The 17,690-nt window shown below is 43.8% G+C and overlaps 1 protein-coding gene and 1 long non-coding RNA gene across 2 annotated transcripts in view; one reads left to right on the top strand and one right to left on the bottom strand.

Moving 5' to 3' along the window:
* LOC135114912 (uncharacterized) overlaps positions 1-17,690 on the bottom strand; it is a 221,033-nt gene that overhangs the window by 30,681 nt on the left and 172,662 nt on the right. The window contains exon 5 of the long non-coding RNA XR_010275712.1: positions 711-742. This is a non-coding gene — a long non-coding RNA (uncharacterized LOC135114912). The remainder of the gene's footprint in view (positions 1-710; positions 743-17,690) is intronic.
* LOC135106358 (zinc metalloproteinase nas-13-like) lies at positions 805-7,794 on the top strand. The gene is made up of 11 exons (XM_064015296.1): positions 805-832; positions 1,012-1,019; positions 2,112-2,471; positions 3,028-3,189; positions 3,765-3,855; positions 4,201-4,318; positions 4,772-4,970; positions 5,868-6,020; positions 6,354-6,528; positions 7,062-7,178; positions 7,528-7,794. Exons 1-11 carry the CDS (start codon positions 805-807, stop codon positions 7,644-7,646), a joined length of 1,530 nt encoding a protein of 509 aa, XP_063871366.1. The 3' UTR covers positions 7,647-7,794.

The raw sequence follows: 17,690 nt of genomic DNA on the forward strand, positions 1-17,690 counted from the left end.
TGTGTGTGTGTGTGTGTGTGTGTGTGTGTGTGTGTGTGTGTGTGTGTGTGTGTGTGTGTGTGTGTGTGTGTGTGTGTGTATGAAGTTACAGGTATTTCATGAAGGCGGCAAGTATCGTGCATCACTGGGGAATAACTTTGACTCGTAATACGGCTCGAGGCGAAGGCGGCTGAGGCACCACAGCTGGGCACAGTGAAGCCTGATGGCACAACAGAACCTCAATAACGTAACATAACATTTCGCTGAAGTACATGTGGGCCATCTACCCAATTATGAAATACAAAAACCGTAACTTTTCACACAGTGAAGAAAAAACAATAAGAAAAAACAATACTAATAAGGTATTAGAAGAAAAAAAAAATTCCCATAAGGCTTTATTAAAAATTGCTGGGTTTAGAGAGAAGAAAAGAATAAACTGAAATAGGATCTCAGTTATTTATAAAAGGATGAATAAGGAAATGTTTGCTCAAGGTCTGCACGTCCGTTCCAGTAAATGTGTGCAATACATTCGTATCAGGACGTAATAATTTGATTTAGTGTTGAGCTCTGGCTGTGACAGATCCGTGACTCAACGAAATTCAACAAGATTCATCCTAATAAACACAGGAAGTGACGCAACTCTACTTACGCAGCAATCTTCCAGCCTGATAATGGGCAAACACGGCAGATAATGAGGTCAAAGATAAACTGTACGACTTCGGTGTACTTACATGTAACGAGCTGGTCAGGTCATGTGTCACACCTGCGGAGAAAAAGGAAATAGGGTTAGTTGATGCAAGTGACACATTGTTGTCCTGCTAACGAATGGAAGACTTTGTAACCCTGTACACTGGTAAGTACTTAAACTTGGAAGGACGACTGTGAGATAAAGGGACTGCTAAGTGTAAACAGGACCTGCCACGTGTAGGTCTGACGGCTTCTTGCGGCTTTACTTGTTTTCCTATGTCATCACGAGGTCACTGCCTATAACTCTTAAACTTCTGTATGTTCTATTTCAGCCATCTTTCACAGGCTGCAGTGTTAGTTGATGGGGCTTTCAAGAATATTCTCATGATTTCAGTGATAGTTTAACAATGACTCTACAACATCAATGAAAAAAAAAAAACATCCAAGAGGACCCGTCTAGTCATTTGTATAATCTTTGAAAATACTCCTCATGAACGCCTCAAGCGCTTTAACATACGGACCTAAATGGGGGGGGGAAGGTAATAGGAATAACAAGACAGACTAACAATATTAAAAAAAAAAAATATATATATATATATATATAAATTGATTGGATAATAAAAGTAAATATACAATAGGAGGTTATGAAGCGTATCACCAGAGAACATATTAGGAGAAGGACTGACTGATAAGAATGTATGGCCGCCAAAGGGAGACATGAGGTGAGAGAAATTTGACGGAAAAGTTTATACACATCACTTGGATAAGAGTTTTGTTCAGATGTAGCATTGTGACAGCGAGTAGTAGTGATGGTGGTGGTGGTGGTGGTGGTGGTGGTGGTGGTGGTGGTGATGGTGGTGATGGTGGTGATAATGATGGTGACAGCAATAACAACGATGACGATGATGATAACAATTATGGTGATGATAAAATGACAACAATAAAGATAATAATGATGGTGATGGTAATGATAACAATTAAAGTGAAGATGATAATAATTATAATGTTGACACACACACACACACACACACACACACACACACACACACACACACACACACACACACACACACACACACACACAGGACATTAATCATCGTAAGCAGTGAGCAGTTGGACAAACACCAAACAAAAGTACACCTCCAGCCTCCGCCACGCGTGACTCACAGTAGCCGTGACCTGCCGTCGCCGCGCGTCCGGTGACTCATGACCCCGGACAGATAAAGGTCGCAGTACTCACCCACACCCACGCCTGCCCCTACACTGACCACAGAAAAAAAAAAAAGTTATAAGAAAATGAAAATGCGTCTTCTCTTAATCTACAACTTTCTAATATCAGACACAAATGCATTCTTTTTTTTTTTTATCTTATCTATTTATTTAATGATCAATTTTTACATTTGACTTCACATCCTATAGTTTCTCTCCTTCCGTTCCTCCTCCAGCCAGGGACTCCACCGCGCCCTGCCGGAAATCCTCTGCTCAGGTACAGTATAAGAAGCCGCGGCGCCTCAGGCTCCTCACACTCCCGCTCAAGTGTGCCGCGCCTGCACTCACTCACACACCACCTCCAAGCAAGCAATACCCGAGCCACCCAGCGCCGCGTCAAGCCAGCCACAGCCTGTGACCACCACCGCGCCCTTGTGACAACCTTCCTCGCCATCGTCAGTTCCCCCTTCACGATGCGGACCCTCGCCTCAGCTCTGTGGATGTTGTTGATGCTGACACGGTCGGCTTACGGGGCATCTACAGAACTTGGACAGGAAGACGCTTTCCCTGATGTCATTATTGGAGACACGCTGCATGTAAGTACTTCTCAACCCTCCCGCCAGGCGTCTCATGAACAGTCTTGCCTCACTGTCTTTTCTTCTTTATGTAGTCGATATTTAGACAATTTTCCAGACGCCTCCCTACTAACGTGATTCTTGATCCTTCCTTCAGCTAGAAAACATCCCTCATGCAAGTTTATGGTTGACTGACTCAGTGATTGACATTAATTGCCAGTAGTATTAGAACTTACAAAAGATTGCTTCTGGCATAATAATCAGCTGAGCTGCTACAAAAGGTTCATCAGCTGACATTAAAGTATGAAATATCTGCAACAAGGAATTCATATCCATTGCACAGTATGCAGGACCTGTGATATCATGTTTTGATTAAGAATAATGGTAAAAAATTAAAATAAGGATAAATAAAGAAAATTACTTCATAACTAAAAAATAACAATAAATATGAACAATAAAATCAGTAGATCAAAACAATGATTTAAAGAACGTGATTTAAGCATAAGAAGTTTCTCGATACACAAGCATTTCTTCAGGCACTTTCCATAACTAACGCGACTTCTGTTCCTTCCTTCAGCCAGAGAACGACATCCTGGGCGCCCCCATCACCGAGGAGGAGATACGGGCCGGCCTGGAGCTGAAGGTGACGTCGCCCGAGGAAGACCCTACCTCCATGTCCGGCTACTTCCAGGGAGACATCATGATCGACACCCGCGACCACCTGGCTCAGATTCTCATGGTGAGTAGCGGGTAGGGACGGGGAAGAACGGAGAAGGGAGAAGGGAGGAGGAAGAAGAAACAAGGGTGAAGGATCTTAAGTATATGGAAGGTATTTTTGTGTCCTGAGTCATACTTTGCATCTTATCAAACACTTAGTTGTGGGGAAACAACTTTACATATGAGACGATGAAAGACAGGAAAATATGTAGGGGGAAGGAGACAAATACTGTGCATCGGTAGGAAATCCAGATCTGAACAGTTAATGAGAAGGGATGTAAGTTACGTAAATTGCTGGTCAAAGAAGGAAAGAAGGACACAGACAGTTATGATAGCGAAGGAAAAGAAATTAAAGGACACATACAAATGGAATGAATATTACTGAAATTTCTTTATACATTTCATGACTGCGGGGAAAAGAAATTAAAGGGTTACATGCAAACGAAATGAGTGGCACCGAAGATTCTTTTCAAACATTTCACGACTGCGAGAAGAAACTATACGGTACATACAAACAAAATGAATAAGACTGAACAATTTCTTCATACATTTTCTTCATATACATTCTGACGCCTATTCCTCTACGCCCCTTCCTAGGGTGACCCAGTGGGACAGTACAGCGCCACCAGCAACCGGCAACTGCTCTGGCCAGGCGGCAAAATATACTATGTCATCTCCTCTTCCTACAGTAAGTATGTGTGTGTGTGTGTGTGTGTGTGTGTGTGTGTGTGTGTGTGTGTGTAACCCTTCCTTCGCCTTTCACTATACTGTCACATTTACTTATCATCCTCAACTTACGACAGACTCAAGTCCAGGTTATTCTTTCAACGCTTCACTATTACCACTTTAAAAACACGAAGACGAAAAATCAAAAGGGGAAAAAAACAAAAACAAAACAAAACACACAGTCAAGCGTCACAGTACGAAACATAAATTCCAAACACCAGCAAACAGACGGATATCACCACGACTTATGCCTCTCCCCTCCCTCCCTCCCTCCTTCCCTCACTCACTCTCTCCCTCTCTTCACCAGCGTCCAGTGAGAGGCAGATTATTGCACGCGCCATGACGGAACTCTCCCAGAAGACCTGCCTCTCCTTCGTGCCCAGGACCTCCCAGCGAGACTACATCCACATCCTCAGAGGCCAAGGGTGAGTGGATGGATGAGTGGACAGGTGGATGTTAGAATTCACAGAGGGTAAATGTAGGTGGTTGTCTTGGGTAGGTTAAAGGGTGGAGGGGCTGATAAGTGGATGAACAGATGGGTGCCTGGAGGAATTAAAGAAAATGGATGGATGATAGAATGTGGAAATACTTGAAGGATTTTTTTTTGATAGGTGGATGGGTGAAGGGATGGATGAGTAGATGGGTGGATGCTAGAACGTGGAAGTGCTTTAAAGGGGGGTTTACTTTTTAGAGAGATTAAGTATTAGTGGTTGTTTTTGGATAAGTGGATGAATTCAAGTGGAGCCAGGACATACAGAGAGCAGAGGGATGGTGTCAGAGTATACAGAGGAAGTAGATGGACAGTGGTCGAATGTACACTTAAAAGACTACAAAACCTCATTCCAGAAGCAGGTTCACTCATTCCCCAACCCCAACAGGTGCTCCAGTGCAGTGGGGAAGGTGGGCGGCGGGCAGTCCCTCTCCCTGGGCGCCGGGTGTGTGCATGTGGGCGTGGTGATACACGAACTCATGCATGCCGTTGGGTTCTGGCATGAGCAGTCCCGCTACGATCGAGACTCCTTCGTTACCATCAGGTGGGAGAACATCATGTACGGCCTCGGGTTTAACTTCGATAAGGTAAGATGTGTTTAAGGTCCATACTCTGAAACACTTCTGCGCCACACCTCGACTACTTTTAAAAGGCTCCAGTTGAAGTTCCACGAATCTTTAAGTGTTTTTTTTTATGGTTCTAGTGGCATATTAACAAGATTTCTATTTTATTAACTGAAGGAGCACTCTGGCTCACCATCTCTGTGGCCTTTGAAAATAGTCGTGGTGAGACAGCAAAGCGTTTCTGAATACAGGTTTAAGTGTGTGTGTGTGTGTGTGTGTGTGTGTGTGTGTGTGTGTGTGTGTGTGTGTGTGTGTGTGTGTGTGTGTGTGTGTGTGTGTGTGTGTGTGTGTGTGTGTGTGTGTGTGTGTGTGTGTGTGTGTGTGTGTGTGTGTGTATGTGTGTGTGTGTGTGTTCAGTCACTTCCTCTCCCTATTCCTCTTCTCAGTTCCTCATCCCTCTCTATATATTCCTTTCATTCCTTTACTACATTTTTTCTCCTTGATTTAATCTGTATCCTCCCTAACGTTACATTTCAAACCTACCTCTAGTGTAGGTTTAGAATATAATTTCCAAAAACACCACTGAGAGCAGAGGAAATGAACGAGTACTCCGAATCTTCTAGTATCTGTAGTTGTGTTCATTCTCAGAAAATATGCCCATGATAATTGAAGTAAAGTAACTCATGTCATATTATCATTAGCAGTCATATGGTTAACTTTTAACCTTTATCTTTTTGTCTCCCCTCAGTAATCAGGTAATTAGCGCCGGGTCATTAGGGAGGTTTAAAAGAAGACTAGACAAATTTATGGTTGGGTGGAAATAGGCAGACATGTTTTATTCAGGGACTGCTACGTGTAGGGCTGATGGCTTCTTCCGGGTTCCCTTACTTTCTTATGTTCATGCGTCTTTCTCGCTTTCAGAAGTCCAACTCTGTCACCACTAACCTCGGGCTACCCTATGACTACGGCTCCATCATGCACTACGGTCCCAACGCCTTCTCCCGCGGCACAGGGCCCACCATCGTCCCCAAGCAGAGCGGCGTCTTCATTGGGCAGCGGGAGAAATTATCCCAGGTGAGTGTTTTATACTGGCTCACTGCATGTACTGGGAAGTGGTCACAAGGATTGGTAATAGTGGTCTGCTCATCACGGCTCCTTCATGTTATTCTCTTCACTTCTCAAATTCAGTGTTCTTAGTTATTTATCTACTCAAAGGCTTCTCTTCCAACTAATCTCCATGAATGTAATTTTGACACGCCTTCAAAAGTTCTGTCAAGGGAGATTTCATGCATGTCACTTTCCTATCAAGTAAAAGAATCATTACATCCTTGTAAATCTAATATGACAGTTACTTCAGCCCTGTCAAGAGATGAGTCAAGCCCTTCACTCACAATGTCGCTCCCTCAGAATGACGTGAAGGGCATCAACCTGCTGTACCAGTGCTCGGGTCCCCAGCCAACCACGGTGCCCCCGACCTCCGCCTGCAAGGACAACAGCCAGCACTGCGCCGCCTGGGCCTCCGTCGGGTACTGCGGCTCCAAATACATGAATACCAACTGCCGAAAGTCTTGCAATGCCTGTGGTGAGTGTGGTGGTGGTGAATGTGGCGGTGTGGTGAGAGATGGGTATGAAAGTTTGAAAGTCACTCACTGTATGCGTCAGTGGTGATGGTGGTGTTTTGGTGATGTACTCGTATGGTAGTGAGGTATGCGTAATGGTGGTAAATGTGTGAGTGCTTGTGGTGATAGCTATGCAATGTGTCTTTAATTTAACTTACTAATTCCAAGACAATGTTCATTCGTCGGCTAAATATGACGCTTCTTCGAGTCGCGATCTACTAAACAATGAAGGGATTAGTAGTGAAATAAACTAACAGAATGAATCTAAACCAAACCTAAAGTAACTTAACCAAGGCCCTGAGATGAAAATGCTAATGTTATTTCAGTATTATCAAACAAATGAGTTAAGTGACCATAACAAACCAACAGTATGACCGTTACAACAAGTGATGACATTGTGACAAGACAGGTAGTGCAATTAAGTGTCTAAAAATCTGTGGTGGCGAGTGGCTGTGTTGATGCTCCAGTGTGTGAAAAGTTTGTTTCTTCTGCTCAGAATCGACAGGATGCCGCGACGAGGCTCAGTTCTGCGCCGACTGGGCCGCCAAGGGGGAGTGCCAGAGGAACCCACTCTTCATGAAGGAAAAGTGTCGCCGCTCGTGCAACGCTTGTGGTAAGTGCTGTCCAGGTGTGTGTTGGGGGAGGGAGAGGCGCCGCGGTGGGAGGAGGGGAGGAGGCGATGAGGGTACATGTGTGGAGAGCATATTAGGAAGGAAAAGGGTGGGGGAGGAAAGGTGAGGCTGAATGTGTGTAGAAAAAAAAAAAAAAAAAAAAAAAAAACATTAAAAAGAATGTTGGAGAGAAAAGATGAGGGTGGATGTGTTTAGCTGATTAGGGAAAAAATAGGTGGAAAAAAAAAAAAGGGATGCGTTCATATTTCTATGAAGTATAATGATAAATCTGAACGTTTTCCTTGACTAATGTTGTCTTCTCGTCTCTCCCACGCGCCGCCGCCTCTCCAGGGACCTCCTCCTGCAGGGACAACGCCGTGCACTGCGCCAGCTGGGCCAGCCAAGGGGAGTGCGAGCGCAACCCTGGCTACATGAAAGAGGAGTGCGGCAAGTCCTGTGGAGTCTGCTGAGCCTCGCCATCCTTGCCTTCATGGCGCCTCCTCAACACCCACCACTGGATTTTTTGACACTAAATTTCATGTTATCATCCATATCATCAGGAAAAAAAGGAAAAAAAAAAATATTTATGTACATTTGGTAATATTAAAAATAGATTAATTTAAACAGAATCATTATTTCTCTTCGTCTTACATCTGGCTCCAGCTTATTCATGAGAACCCATGAAAATAAGGGAAGCTGCAAGAAGTCATCAGATCTACACGTGGCCAGTCCTTGTATGAAACATGTTTACCTATTTCAGCCTATCATATTTGTCTAACCTCTGAAAGCTCCTTTATGACTGCACCATTTGATTACTGTGTGTGGTCTCCGGTGTTTGCAAAGTGGCTGCCGCGGAGACCGACCAAACGGTTAAAGAGCTAAGTCGCCGAATGTCACCAAGCATCTTGTGTCACTCCGCCTCTGTACTGTGTCCTTCTATGAGCGTGATCCTGCCCCTGCCACGCGCCACACCGCTGTGAATTATTGTGTCCTTTGTGCTCTAAGTGATCTGCGTCTAGCTAACACTTCATTTCCCATTAGTGGTCTCATACCGTCTTTTCTTTAAAATTCCAAGTAAAGTCTTAGCAGCAATGGGGAACATGCATTGATTATTCACTTTCCTTAGCACGTTATAATTTCTCACGACATTTAAGCTTTTTTAATGTATTCTTGTACTCTTCTCTTATGCACTGATCTATTCACTACATCGGCAATACCACGCATTCATGTGGCTCATTATCGTGTTCTGTTATCGATGGCTACGACAAAATTTACACTTGCACTCGGAAAAAAAAAAAATATCCTGAAAAATCGTAACGTACCCAAGAAAAATAAAATACACTTACGCTAAAGAAATAATAAAGGTCCTGGAAATCATAACGTGCTCGGGAAAATAAATAAATAATGACCCCCAAATCAGTCCACCCGGGCCTTCCTTCCACCTTGTTCCCGCTGCGCGCCGCCACACCGCCCCAACACACCGCCGGCCACCAGGGCACCAGAGGAACCTTGGCCTGGGGAGGGAGGGAAGAGCTCGTACATTCTTTATCTACCTCATGCTACTTTTTTTTTTTTACTTTTTTCTTTTTTTATAGTCGTACTAATTTCATTTGGTAGTTTGTAAAAGTTGTAAAGTTGCAAGTATGTAATTAAATATCATCTGTGTGTGTGTGTGTGTGTGTGTGTGTGTACATTTACCTGCTGAGAATTGAAGGTCTCCCGTTCATAAAACAGAAATCACGTTAACATGTCACTAGAACCGTAAAAAAAAAAAAAACACCCTTAAAAACCCATGTAACCTCAGCTAGGACCTTATTAAAGTAGTGAAGATTCTAACAATGGAGCAACAACGAAGGGGGAGGAAGGAAGAAAGGAGGAAGTGAAGAGCGGGAGTGTCTGTGGGTGCCGCTACCTGCCTCACCTCTCAGCGGCAGTGACGTGATGCTTCTGACACGCTGACGTGACCACGAAGTCTCCCCGCCCTGGAGCAGACGCAGGGGTCAGGGGAAGAGAGGGAGGGAGGATGGGAGAAAGTTAAAAAGATGAAGGGAGGAAAATTATGGAATAAGAAAAAGAAAGACGTGGAAGGAGAGGGAAATACGAAAATAAGTGGAATAATGAAAGGAAGTGAAAGGAGGAAAGGTATGGAAGGAGGAAAGAGGAAAGAATGACATGCAAGGAGAGGAAAGTATGGAAATAAGCGGTGATAAAAAAAAAATATAAAGGAAGGAAAGATATGAAAAACGATAAGAAAGAAGGACATGGAAGAAAAGCCAAGAAAATAAGGAAATAAGGGAAGAGTTGAGAGGAAATGAAAGGAGGAAAGGTACAGAAGAAGAAAAGAAAGATAGACGTGGGAGAAAAGCGAGGAAAAATATGGAAATAAGGAAAGTGATAAAAAGATATAAATAAAAGAAACTTATGAAAGACGGAAAAAAATGCAAAGGTGGAAAGGAGAGAGACACGAAAGGAATAGGAAGTAGGTGAAAATGAAAGGGAAATTAAGGGAGAAAAGTTATGGAAAAGGAAAAAAAAAACAATAGGAGGAAGGGAGGGAGGAGGGAAGATATAAGCAGTTGGTACAGGAAAAGAAAAAGGGAAAGGAGAGGTGGAAGACGGAGAGAAATGAATAAATGAAAGAAGTGAGAAAGAGAGAGAGATGGAGATGGATGATGAAACGAGAAAATAGGTGGAATGGAAGAAAATCAAGGAAGGTAAGCTATAGAAGACAAAGAGGAAGACAAACAAAGATCGATACTAAAAGAAGACCCACACCAAACTTAAAAAAAAAAAAAAAAATAAATAAATAAATAAAAATAAAAAGAAGGAAAAACAAACACACATACATCTATTCCTGTTTTAAACGACAACAAATAGATAAATAAATAAATAAATAAATAAATAAACGAAGCACTTATGATGACATACAAACAGTGCCTTCTATGTCGCCTTTCCAGACCATCCACCTTCTAGCGAGTGCCAGCCAGGTGGAGAGAGAGACTACGGCTACGATGGTGGTGGTGGTGGTGGTGGTGGTGATGGCGGTGGCTGTAGCGCGGCGGCAGCGTCAACAAAACTCATCTAAAAGTATAATGCTCGACCCTTTGTAACGAGACGCCCTCCCGATGCTAGCCACGGCACCGACCTGGGCTTCCCGTCTGCTGGTCTGCTGGTCTGCCCTTCCTCTCTCCTCTCCTCTCCTAGCGCCCGTCACTGCACCACCCCTAAACCTTCAAGTCTCACCTTCCCTGCACTTTGAACGCCTTGACTACCACGCATCAGGTACTACTGCAGAAGGAAGACTGATAAGATGATAGGAGTGAAGTTTAAAGAGTTCAACAAGGAGTAAGACTAAGAAATACGTGGAAAATGTTTAAATGGAGAACTAAAATATTGCATATACCACACACATACACACACACTAACACACACACACACACACACACACACACACATCGCGGAAGACAAGCTGCATCGCCTCCAGTCCCAGGTGAGGGCGGGGGGTGAAGGCGGGAGGTAATGGCGGGAGGGAGGCAGGTGAGGGAGGGAGGAGGTCCACACCTGGCCAGTAGTGTGGAGGTTACCTGGAGCATCACCAAAAGAAGCTTCACGCCTGATCAGTGAGGCCACACACACCTGGAGGCCTGGGGGTGTGCTGGGGAGGAGGAGGAGGAGGAGGAAGAAGAGGAGGAGGAGGAGGAGGAGGAGGAGGAGGAGGAGGAGGAGGAGGAGGAGGAGGCTCGTGGTGAGTTGTGGAAGAGGAGGAAGGAAACTAACAGACGGTGAAGATGATAAAAGTGGAAGGCGGAGGTGAAAGAATGAGAGAGAGAGAGAGAGAGAGAGAGAGAGAGAGAGAGAGAGAGAGAGAGAGAGAGAGAGAGAGAGAGAGAGAGAGAGAGAGAGAGAGAAGGGGGGAGAGGGGAGGCAAACACACACACACACACACACACACACACACACACACACACACACACACACACACACACACACACACACACACACACACACACACACACACACACACACGGAATAACGCACACAAGATTTCACAGTACATGAGCAAGATGGAGGAAGGGTATTTGAACGTACCTGTGTGTGTGTGTGTGTGTGTGTGTGTGTGTGTGTGTGTGTGTGTGTGTGTGTGTGTGTGTGTGTGTGTGTGTGTGTGTGTCTGAGCCCCATCACGGCCCCATTACGTTAAGATCAAGCCCATGCATCAGGGGAGGTTAGCAGAGGAGGAGGAGGAGGAAGAGGAGGAGGAGGAGGAGGAGGAGGAGGAGGAGGAGGAGGAGGAGGAGGAGGACAAACAGCTTACACCACACACTGCACAGGAATATTTTTGCATAACCACGCGCAGAACGAGACGCCGACGATCGTTCTCTCTCTCTTTCTCTCTCTCTCTCTCTCTCTCTCTCTCTCTCTCTCTCTCTCGGGCGCTGGGTGTGGTCGCACGCGGCTGATGATGTATCTTTGTGATTATGTGCGAAATGTGGTATGTATATTAGAGAGAGAGAGAGAGAGAGAGAGAGAGAGAGAGAGAGAGAGAGAGAGAGAGAGAGAGAGAGAGAGAGAGAGAGACAAGCGAGGGGGAGAGCAAAACAAGACGGCGTGGACACAACACGTGATAACAGATGATAAACACACACACGCCCTGGCCATGACTCACACTCAGACTCAGGTGTGTTACTGACGCCGAGGGGAACCTACAGTCACTCATTACCACCGTGATTCCCTGAGCTATGGTGAACAGTAATTGTATCTTTAGTGAGTTTTGTTAGTTCTGTAATGTGGTTGTGTTGCTTGATTTCTGGGCACGAATTCAGATACCCTTTGCTCTCTCATCACCACTGTTTTCAAAGGCCACTGAAATATTTAGCTGGGTTCTCAAGAGTGCTTCTCCTGTTAATAGTGCAGGAATCTTGTAAGTCTATCACTAGAACCATAAAAAAACTACACCCTGAAAAAAAAAAAACTCGTGTAACTTCAACTAGAGCCTTTTGGAACCAATGGAGATGCAGGCAGAAATGTTTCAGAATATGGTCTGTAGTTGATGTGCATCGCTACATGACCCCAAGATCGCGGTTACTTAGTCCTTTAAATGAAGACTAGTGATACTTGCCATTTCACTGGGGTAGGTATGAAAGATTTTGGTTATTTTAACTAACTGAAGTGAAAACTAAGTACACTGCATGTTTGATCAGATTAATCGCTCTTCTTGTTGCTAGAAAAGTCTTTTAAGTTCAGATTCTATACTTGCACCACATTATTTCCTTCAGCTTGCAAAATAATAGCAGTTAAGGAGTTAAATCAGTTGACCAGTCTTTAGAGTATAAACACCTCGGGATATTTCAAATTTAATAAGATAAGACTTTAATAAGAAATAAGACTGAGATAAGAATAGTCACATTTTTCCCTGTATAAATCTCAACCACGGACATCGTTTTACGTGGCAAAACACAACAAAATCATAAGAAAATGGGAAGCAGCAATAAGTCATCCTACCTACACGTGACAGTCCCTGTATAAAACATGCCACCTATCATTCTCATCAGTAAATCTGTATTATCTTTTAAAGCTCCGTATTGACTAGAGATCGTCACTAACAACTTCATTACTGTGTCTATTCCATTTATCAACATATTATTAAAAGTAGGAATCTCTGCTCAGGGAAGAGAGAGAGAGAGAGAGAGAGAGAGAGAGAGAGAGAGAGAGAGAGAGAGAGAGAGAGAGAGAGAGAGAGAGAGAGAGAGAGAGAGATTCAACACCCTCTTATAAACTCTATCACTGTACGAACTGACCAAGTAACACAATTCACAGTCAATGTTTTCAAGCCCAAAGCAACCATCTTAATAATAGAGAATCACCCTTAATACTACATTGAATAAACAAGCCGCCTCATGCCAGTTTGACTAATGGTTGGACCCTCCTGCCAGCCAGCCAGCCAACAAACGAACCACCCAGCCAGCCAGCCACCCACCACCAAGCCACCCAGCCAGCCAGCCACCCACCACCAAGCCACCCAGCCAGCCAGCCAGCCAGCGAATCAGCCAGCCAGCCGCATGGTTACTTGGTGGGACTATCGCTCCACACACACACACACACACACACACACACACACACCTGTTGTCCATAAAACTCCGCGTGTGACAGCGATCTTAAATAATCTGTCCTTACCGTGTGGCTTGGTTATCGATGCCTGATTAGAGAGAGAGAGAGAGAGAGAGAGAGAGAGAGAGAGAGAGAGAGAGAGAGAGAGAGAGAGAGAGAGAGAGAGAGAGAGAGAGAGAGAGAGAGAGGTGGTAAGGTGTTCATGTTATCAGTGCCATTACTCGCTAACAAACAGAACATACGTACGTACAAACACAAAGATGAATGAGCAGAATGGAAACACTTTTCATCTCATTAAAAAGAAAAGTGAGGCGATGTATTGTACTTCCACGTGACCTTGATGGTGTGTTTGGTATACCACGTGTGTGTGTGTGTGTGTGTGTGTGTGTGTGTGTGTGTGTGTGAATGCACCTACTAATTCCTTTTGCTTCATTTCTCCTTTCACTGTTGCTTCCTTCCAACCCTCCCTTTCCTTTCTTATCTTCTCTCTTCCTCTCTTTCCTTCCACCATCTCTGGCATCCTTCTCCCTTCATCACTTTCTCCTCTCCATCTTTTTTCTATTTCTTATCTTCTCTCCTCCTCTCTTCCTTTCCGCCATTATCCTGTTCTTATATCCCCCTCTTTTATCCCTTCTTCTCCCTTCACCTCTCCTCCCTTCTATCTCTTTTTACCACATCCTGCCCTTTCATTTTCTTGCATCCTCATCCCTCCTTTTCTCTCTTCACCTCCTCGCTCTTCTTCTTTTTCTCATCCTCTCTCCTTCCTCTCCTCCTTTTTCCACATTATGCCCTTCCATTTCCTTTCCTCTTGTATCCTTCTCTCTTCATCCTTTCCTCCTCCTCCTCCTCCTCTTCCTCCTCCCCCTTCCACCAAAACAATCGCCCATCACCGTCACATAGCACCCATAAAGTCCATCAGTATTAGGGCTACAATGTGACCCATTAGGACAGTGGGCACCCCTCCCTCCCCCTTCCCTTCCTTCCTTCCGTCCCCACAGAAGCCACACACTCCATATTCGGTGATGTCACCCTTCCTTCCCTTTCCTCCCTTCCCTCTTCCCTTTCATCTCCTTTTCTCTGATTCTCTCTCTCTCTGACTTCGACTCTCTCTCTCTCTCTCTCTCTCTCTCTCTCTCTCTCTCTCTAGTGACAGCCATATAGAGGGACTGTGATAATTGTCTTGAATATCTATCGGGTTACATACACAGGCACATGCATTCATACATACATACATACATACATAAAGATACATACATACATACATACATACTTACATACGTGTTCATACATAAATGCATAACCTGAAGCATGCATACATAGGACTGACCCATCGTGTATGTATGTATGTATGTGTATTTTGTGTATGCTCTCTCTCTCTCTCTCTCTCTCTCTCTCTCTCTCGTTGTTGTTGTTACTGTTATTGTTGTTGTTGTTTGTTTGTTTCTTCTTTTCTCGACTTCTTTCCTTACTTCTTCCTCTTTTTCTCCCTCTTTTTTTATTTTCGTCATCTTCTGTCTTTTCTTCTTCTTCTTCTTCTTCTATCTTTTTTTATTTCTTCTTTTTCCTCTTCTTCTTCACACTGCCATTCATTTTATTGTTTTTGCTTTCTTTTCTTCATTATTTAATCTAACATTTCTTTTTTTTTGTTTCCTTCGTTGTATTACTTTTCATGTCATTGCATTCCTCTCTCTCTCTCTCTCTCTCTCTCTCTCTCTCTCTCTCTCTCTCTCTCTCTCTCTCTCCCACAGGTCCCCCCCCCAACACACACATGTAGTACACAAGCTGCGTCATAATTTAAGATACTGTATATACATTATTTGCTTAACTTAGTCACACAGACACGCGCGCTATCACTGACAGGTTCTGTAAGCACGCCGCCACCTGAGTTATGGCTACAATAATTAAGCAGCGAGCGAATCCTGTCTTTTGCCTTCACTGCTTGTACTTGTTGACGGAATCTCGGCCTGTTTGCAGCGGCATCTCTAAGTTAACAAGGTGGTACATTTCAACGCGAACCTCAAGTGACCTGGGTGGGATCAGCGAATCAGTGACCCCTGCCAGATACAAGACTGGTTGTGTTCTTTGTGTTCTCTCTCCTCTCTTATCCTCTCTGCCGCTCCTTCAGTACTGTCTTCAGGTCCATGTTGTGTGTTTCTTGTGATGTCTCCTCTCTTGCCGCCCCCTCAGTACTTCCTTCAGGTCATTGTTGTGTGCTTCTTGTGTTGTTGTGTTCTCTCCCCTCTCTGCCGCTCCTTCAGTACTGTCTTGAGGTCCATGTTTGTGTTCCTTGTGTTCCCTCTTCCCCTACCGCTCCTTCAGTGCCGCTTTCAGGTCCATGCTGGGTGTGTGTTGTGTGCTGTCAGTTTACAGCTCACTCCATAAGAACATAAGAAAACAAGGGAAGCTGCAGAAACCATCAGGCCTACACGTGGCAGTCTCAGTATGAAACGTACCTATTTCCACTTGTCATCCCCATCTACTTGTCTAATCTTCTTTTAAAGCTCCCTAATGACTCAGCACTAACAGTCCATGGCTGAATTGAGAGCAAAGTCTTCAGGAAATGGAGGGTTATATAGAGATTTGTCACCCCAGCTGTTTTTTAGGTTGCGTTTGGTCATGATAAGTAATGTAATCTAACCTAACCTAACCTATTCCTAATCTATCTTAATCTAATATAATATACTGCTTTAATCTAGCCAAACTTAACGTAATACTTTCTAACCTAACCTAACTTAACCTAACCTAACCTGACCTAACCTAACTTAACCTAACCTGACCTAACCTAGCTTAACCTAACCTAACCTAACCCAACCTAACCTATTCCTAATCTATCTTAATCTAATATAATATACTGCTTTAATCAAGCCCAACTTAACGTAATACTTTCTAACCTAACCTGACCTAACCTAACTTAACCTTACTTGATATAACACAGAGCAACCTAACCTAACTTAACCTTACTTAATATAACACAGATCAACCTAACCTAACTTAACTTATCTTATCCCAACTAAACGTAACTTAAAGGAACCTAATTTAACTTAATCTAACTTAACTGGGCCATTAAAAATATAAATAAATAAACAGCTGAGGTGGCTTCACGTAATCAAAAGTGACAAAGTGACAAAGATTCTCATTCACTCATACTGTAACAATAACACCAAAACACTTTTTAAACCTTAACGAAACTGGCAAACTTTTTTTTTTACTCTGAATTTGAAAACAGAAATTTAAGCTTTCATTCTTTTTTTCTTTTGCCCTTAGACTCAATAACGCGTCAAAGAGTCAAAATAATGTAATAGATAACAAGAGAAAAGGTGAAGAGAGTAACGTCGTGGAAAAGTAAGAGAAAGGAGGAAAGCGGTGAGGAAACGTGACTGTGCTAAAAGGAAAGGAAGGGAAAGAAGAAGAGGAAACAGAGGAAGCTGAGGGAATAAAAGGAAAAAAAGGATTAATACCAAAGTTAGAGTTCGAGAAATGAGAACGTGGATGGAAAAGGAGGAAGGAGATAAGAAAACATGACGGTGATAAAGGAAAGGAAGGGAAAGAGAAAGAAGAGGAAGAGGAGACAATAAAGGAAGAAGGAATAATACCAAGAACTGAGTGTGAATGGAAAACGAGGAAGAAGATAAGAAAACATAAATGCCATAAGGGAAAAAAAAAGAGAAAGAAAGTGAAGCAGAGGAAACAAAGGAAAAAAAAAAAGAAAATAAAACTACAGTAATCTTTCGAGGTGGTGTCAGAGCGTGAGGTGAGAGGCGCTGAGAGAAACACACTCATCACTAGCAGCAAGAATAAAGTAATTCTCCATGTGGATAGTGCCAGGTTAGTGCGAGGGAGCGTGCATTGGCAAGCTGGGGCGACTGAGGTGCCAGTTTTTCCGTGCGGCTGATTAATGATGCTGGTGGGGAGGAGAAGGGGAGAGAGAGAAGGGGGGGAGGGAGGATTGTCGGCTTGGGGAGAGAGTGTGAGAGAGAGGAGGGGCAAGGGAGAGGGGAAGGAGAAGCATATATTTCTATGTAGATGTTATTTGCCTTTCATTCCCCGTTGTCTGTGTGTGTGTGTGTGTGTGTGTGTGTGTGTGTGTGTGTGTGTGTGTGTGTGTGTGTGTGTGTGTGTGTGTGTGTGTGTGTGTGTGTGTAAATTGTCATCAGCAGCTCGAATCAGGAATGAACCTATGAACTCTAAGGCCAGATGTGGCTTGTACTTCTATTTTATTCTATAGAACACGTTTAGATACCACCACCACCACCACCACCACACACACACACACACACACACACACCACCTCGGTTGATTTTAATTTGATAAGATTCATGAACCATCACACTGGCCCATAAACCCTGAAGAAGAGAGAGAGAGAGAGAGAGAGAGAGAGAGAGAGAGAGAGAGAGAGAGAGAGAGAG

The sequence above is a fragment of the Scylla paramamosain genome, chromosome 2, assembly GCF_035594125.1.
Source record: "Scylla paramamosain isolate STU-SP2022 chromosome 2, ASM3559412v1, whole genome shotgun sequence".
NCBI lineage: Eukaryota > Metazoa > Arthropoda > Malacostraca > Decapoda > Portunidae > Scylla > Scylla paramamosain.

Bases quoted from the DNA above. Each gene is read 5' to 3' on its own strand.
- LOC135106358 (XM_064015296.1), top strand. From the start codon at position 805: ATGGAAGACTTTGTAACCCTGTACACTG. The intron at 4,971-5,867 runs GTAAGATGTGTT...TCTCGCTTTCAG, and splicing joins TCGGGTTTAACTTCGATAAG to AAGTCCAACTCTGTCACCAC. The intron at 6,021-6,353 runs GTGAGTGTTTTA...TCGCTCCCTCAG, and splicing joins AGCGGGAGAAATTATCCCAG to AATGACGTGAAGGGCATCAA.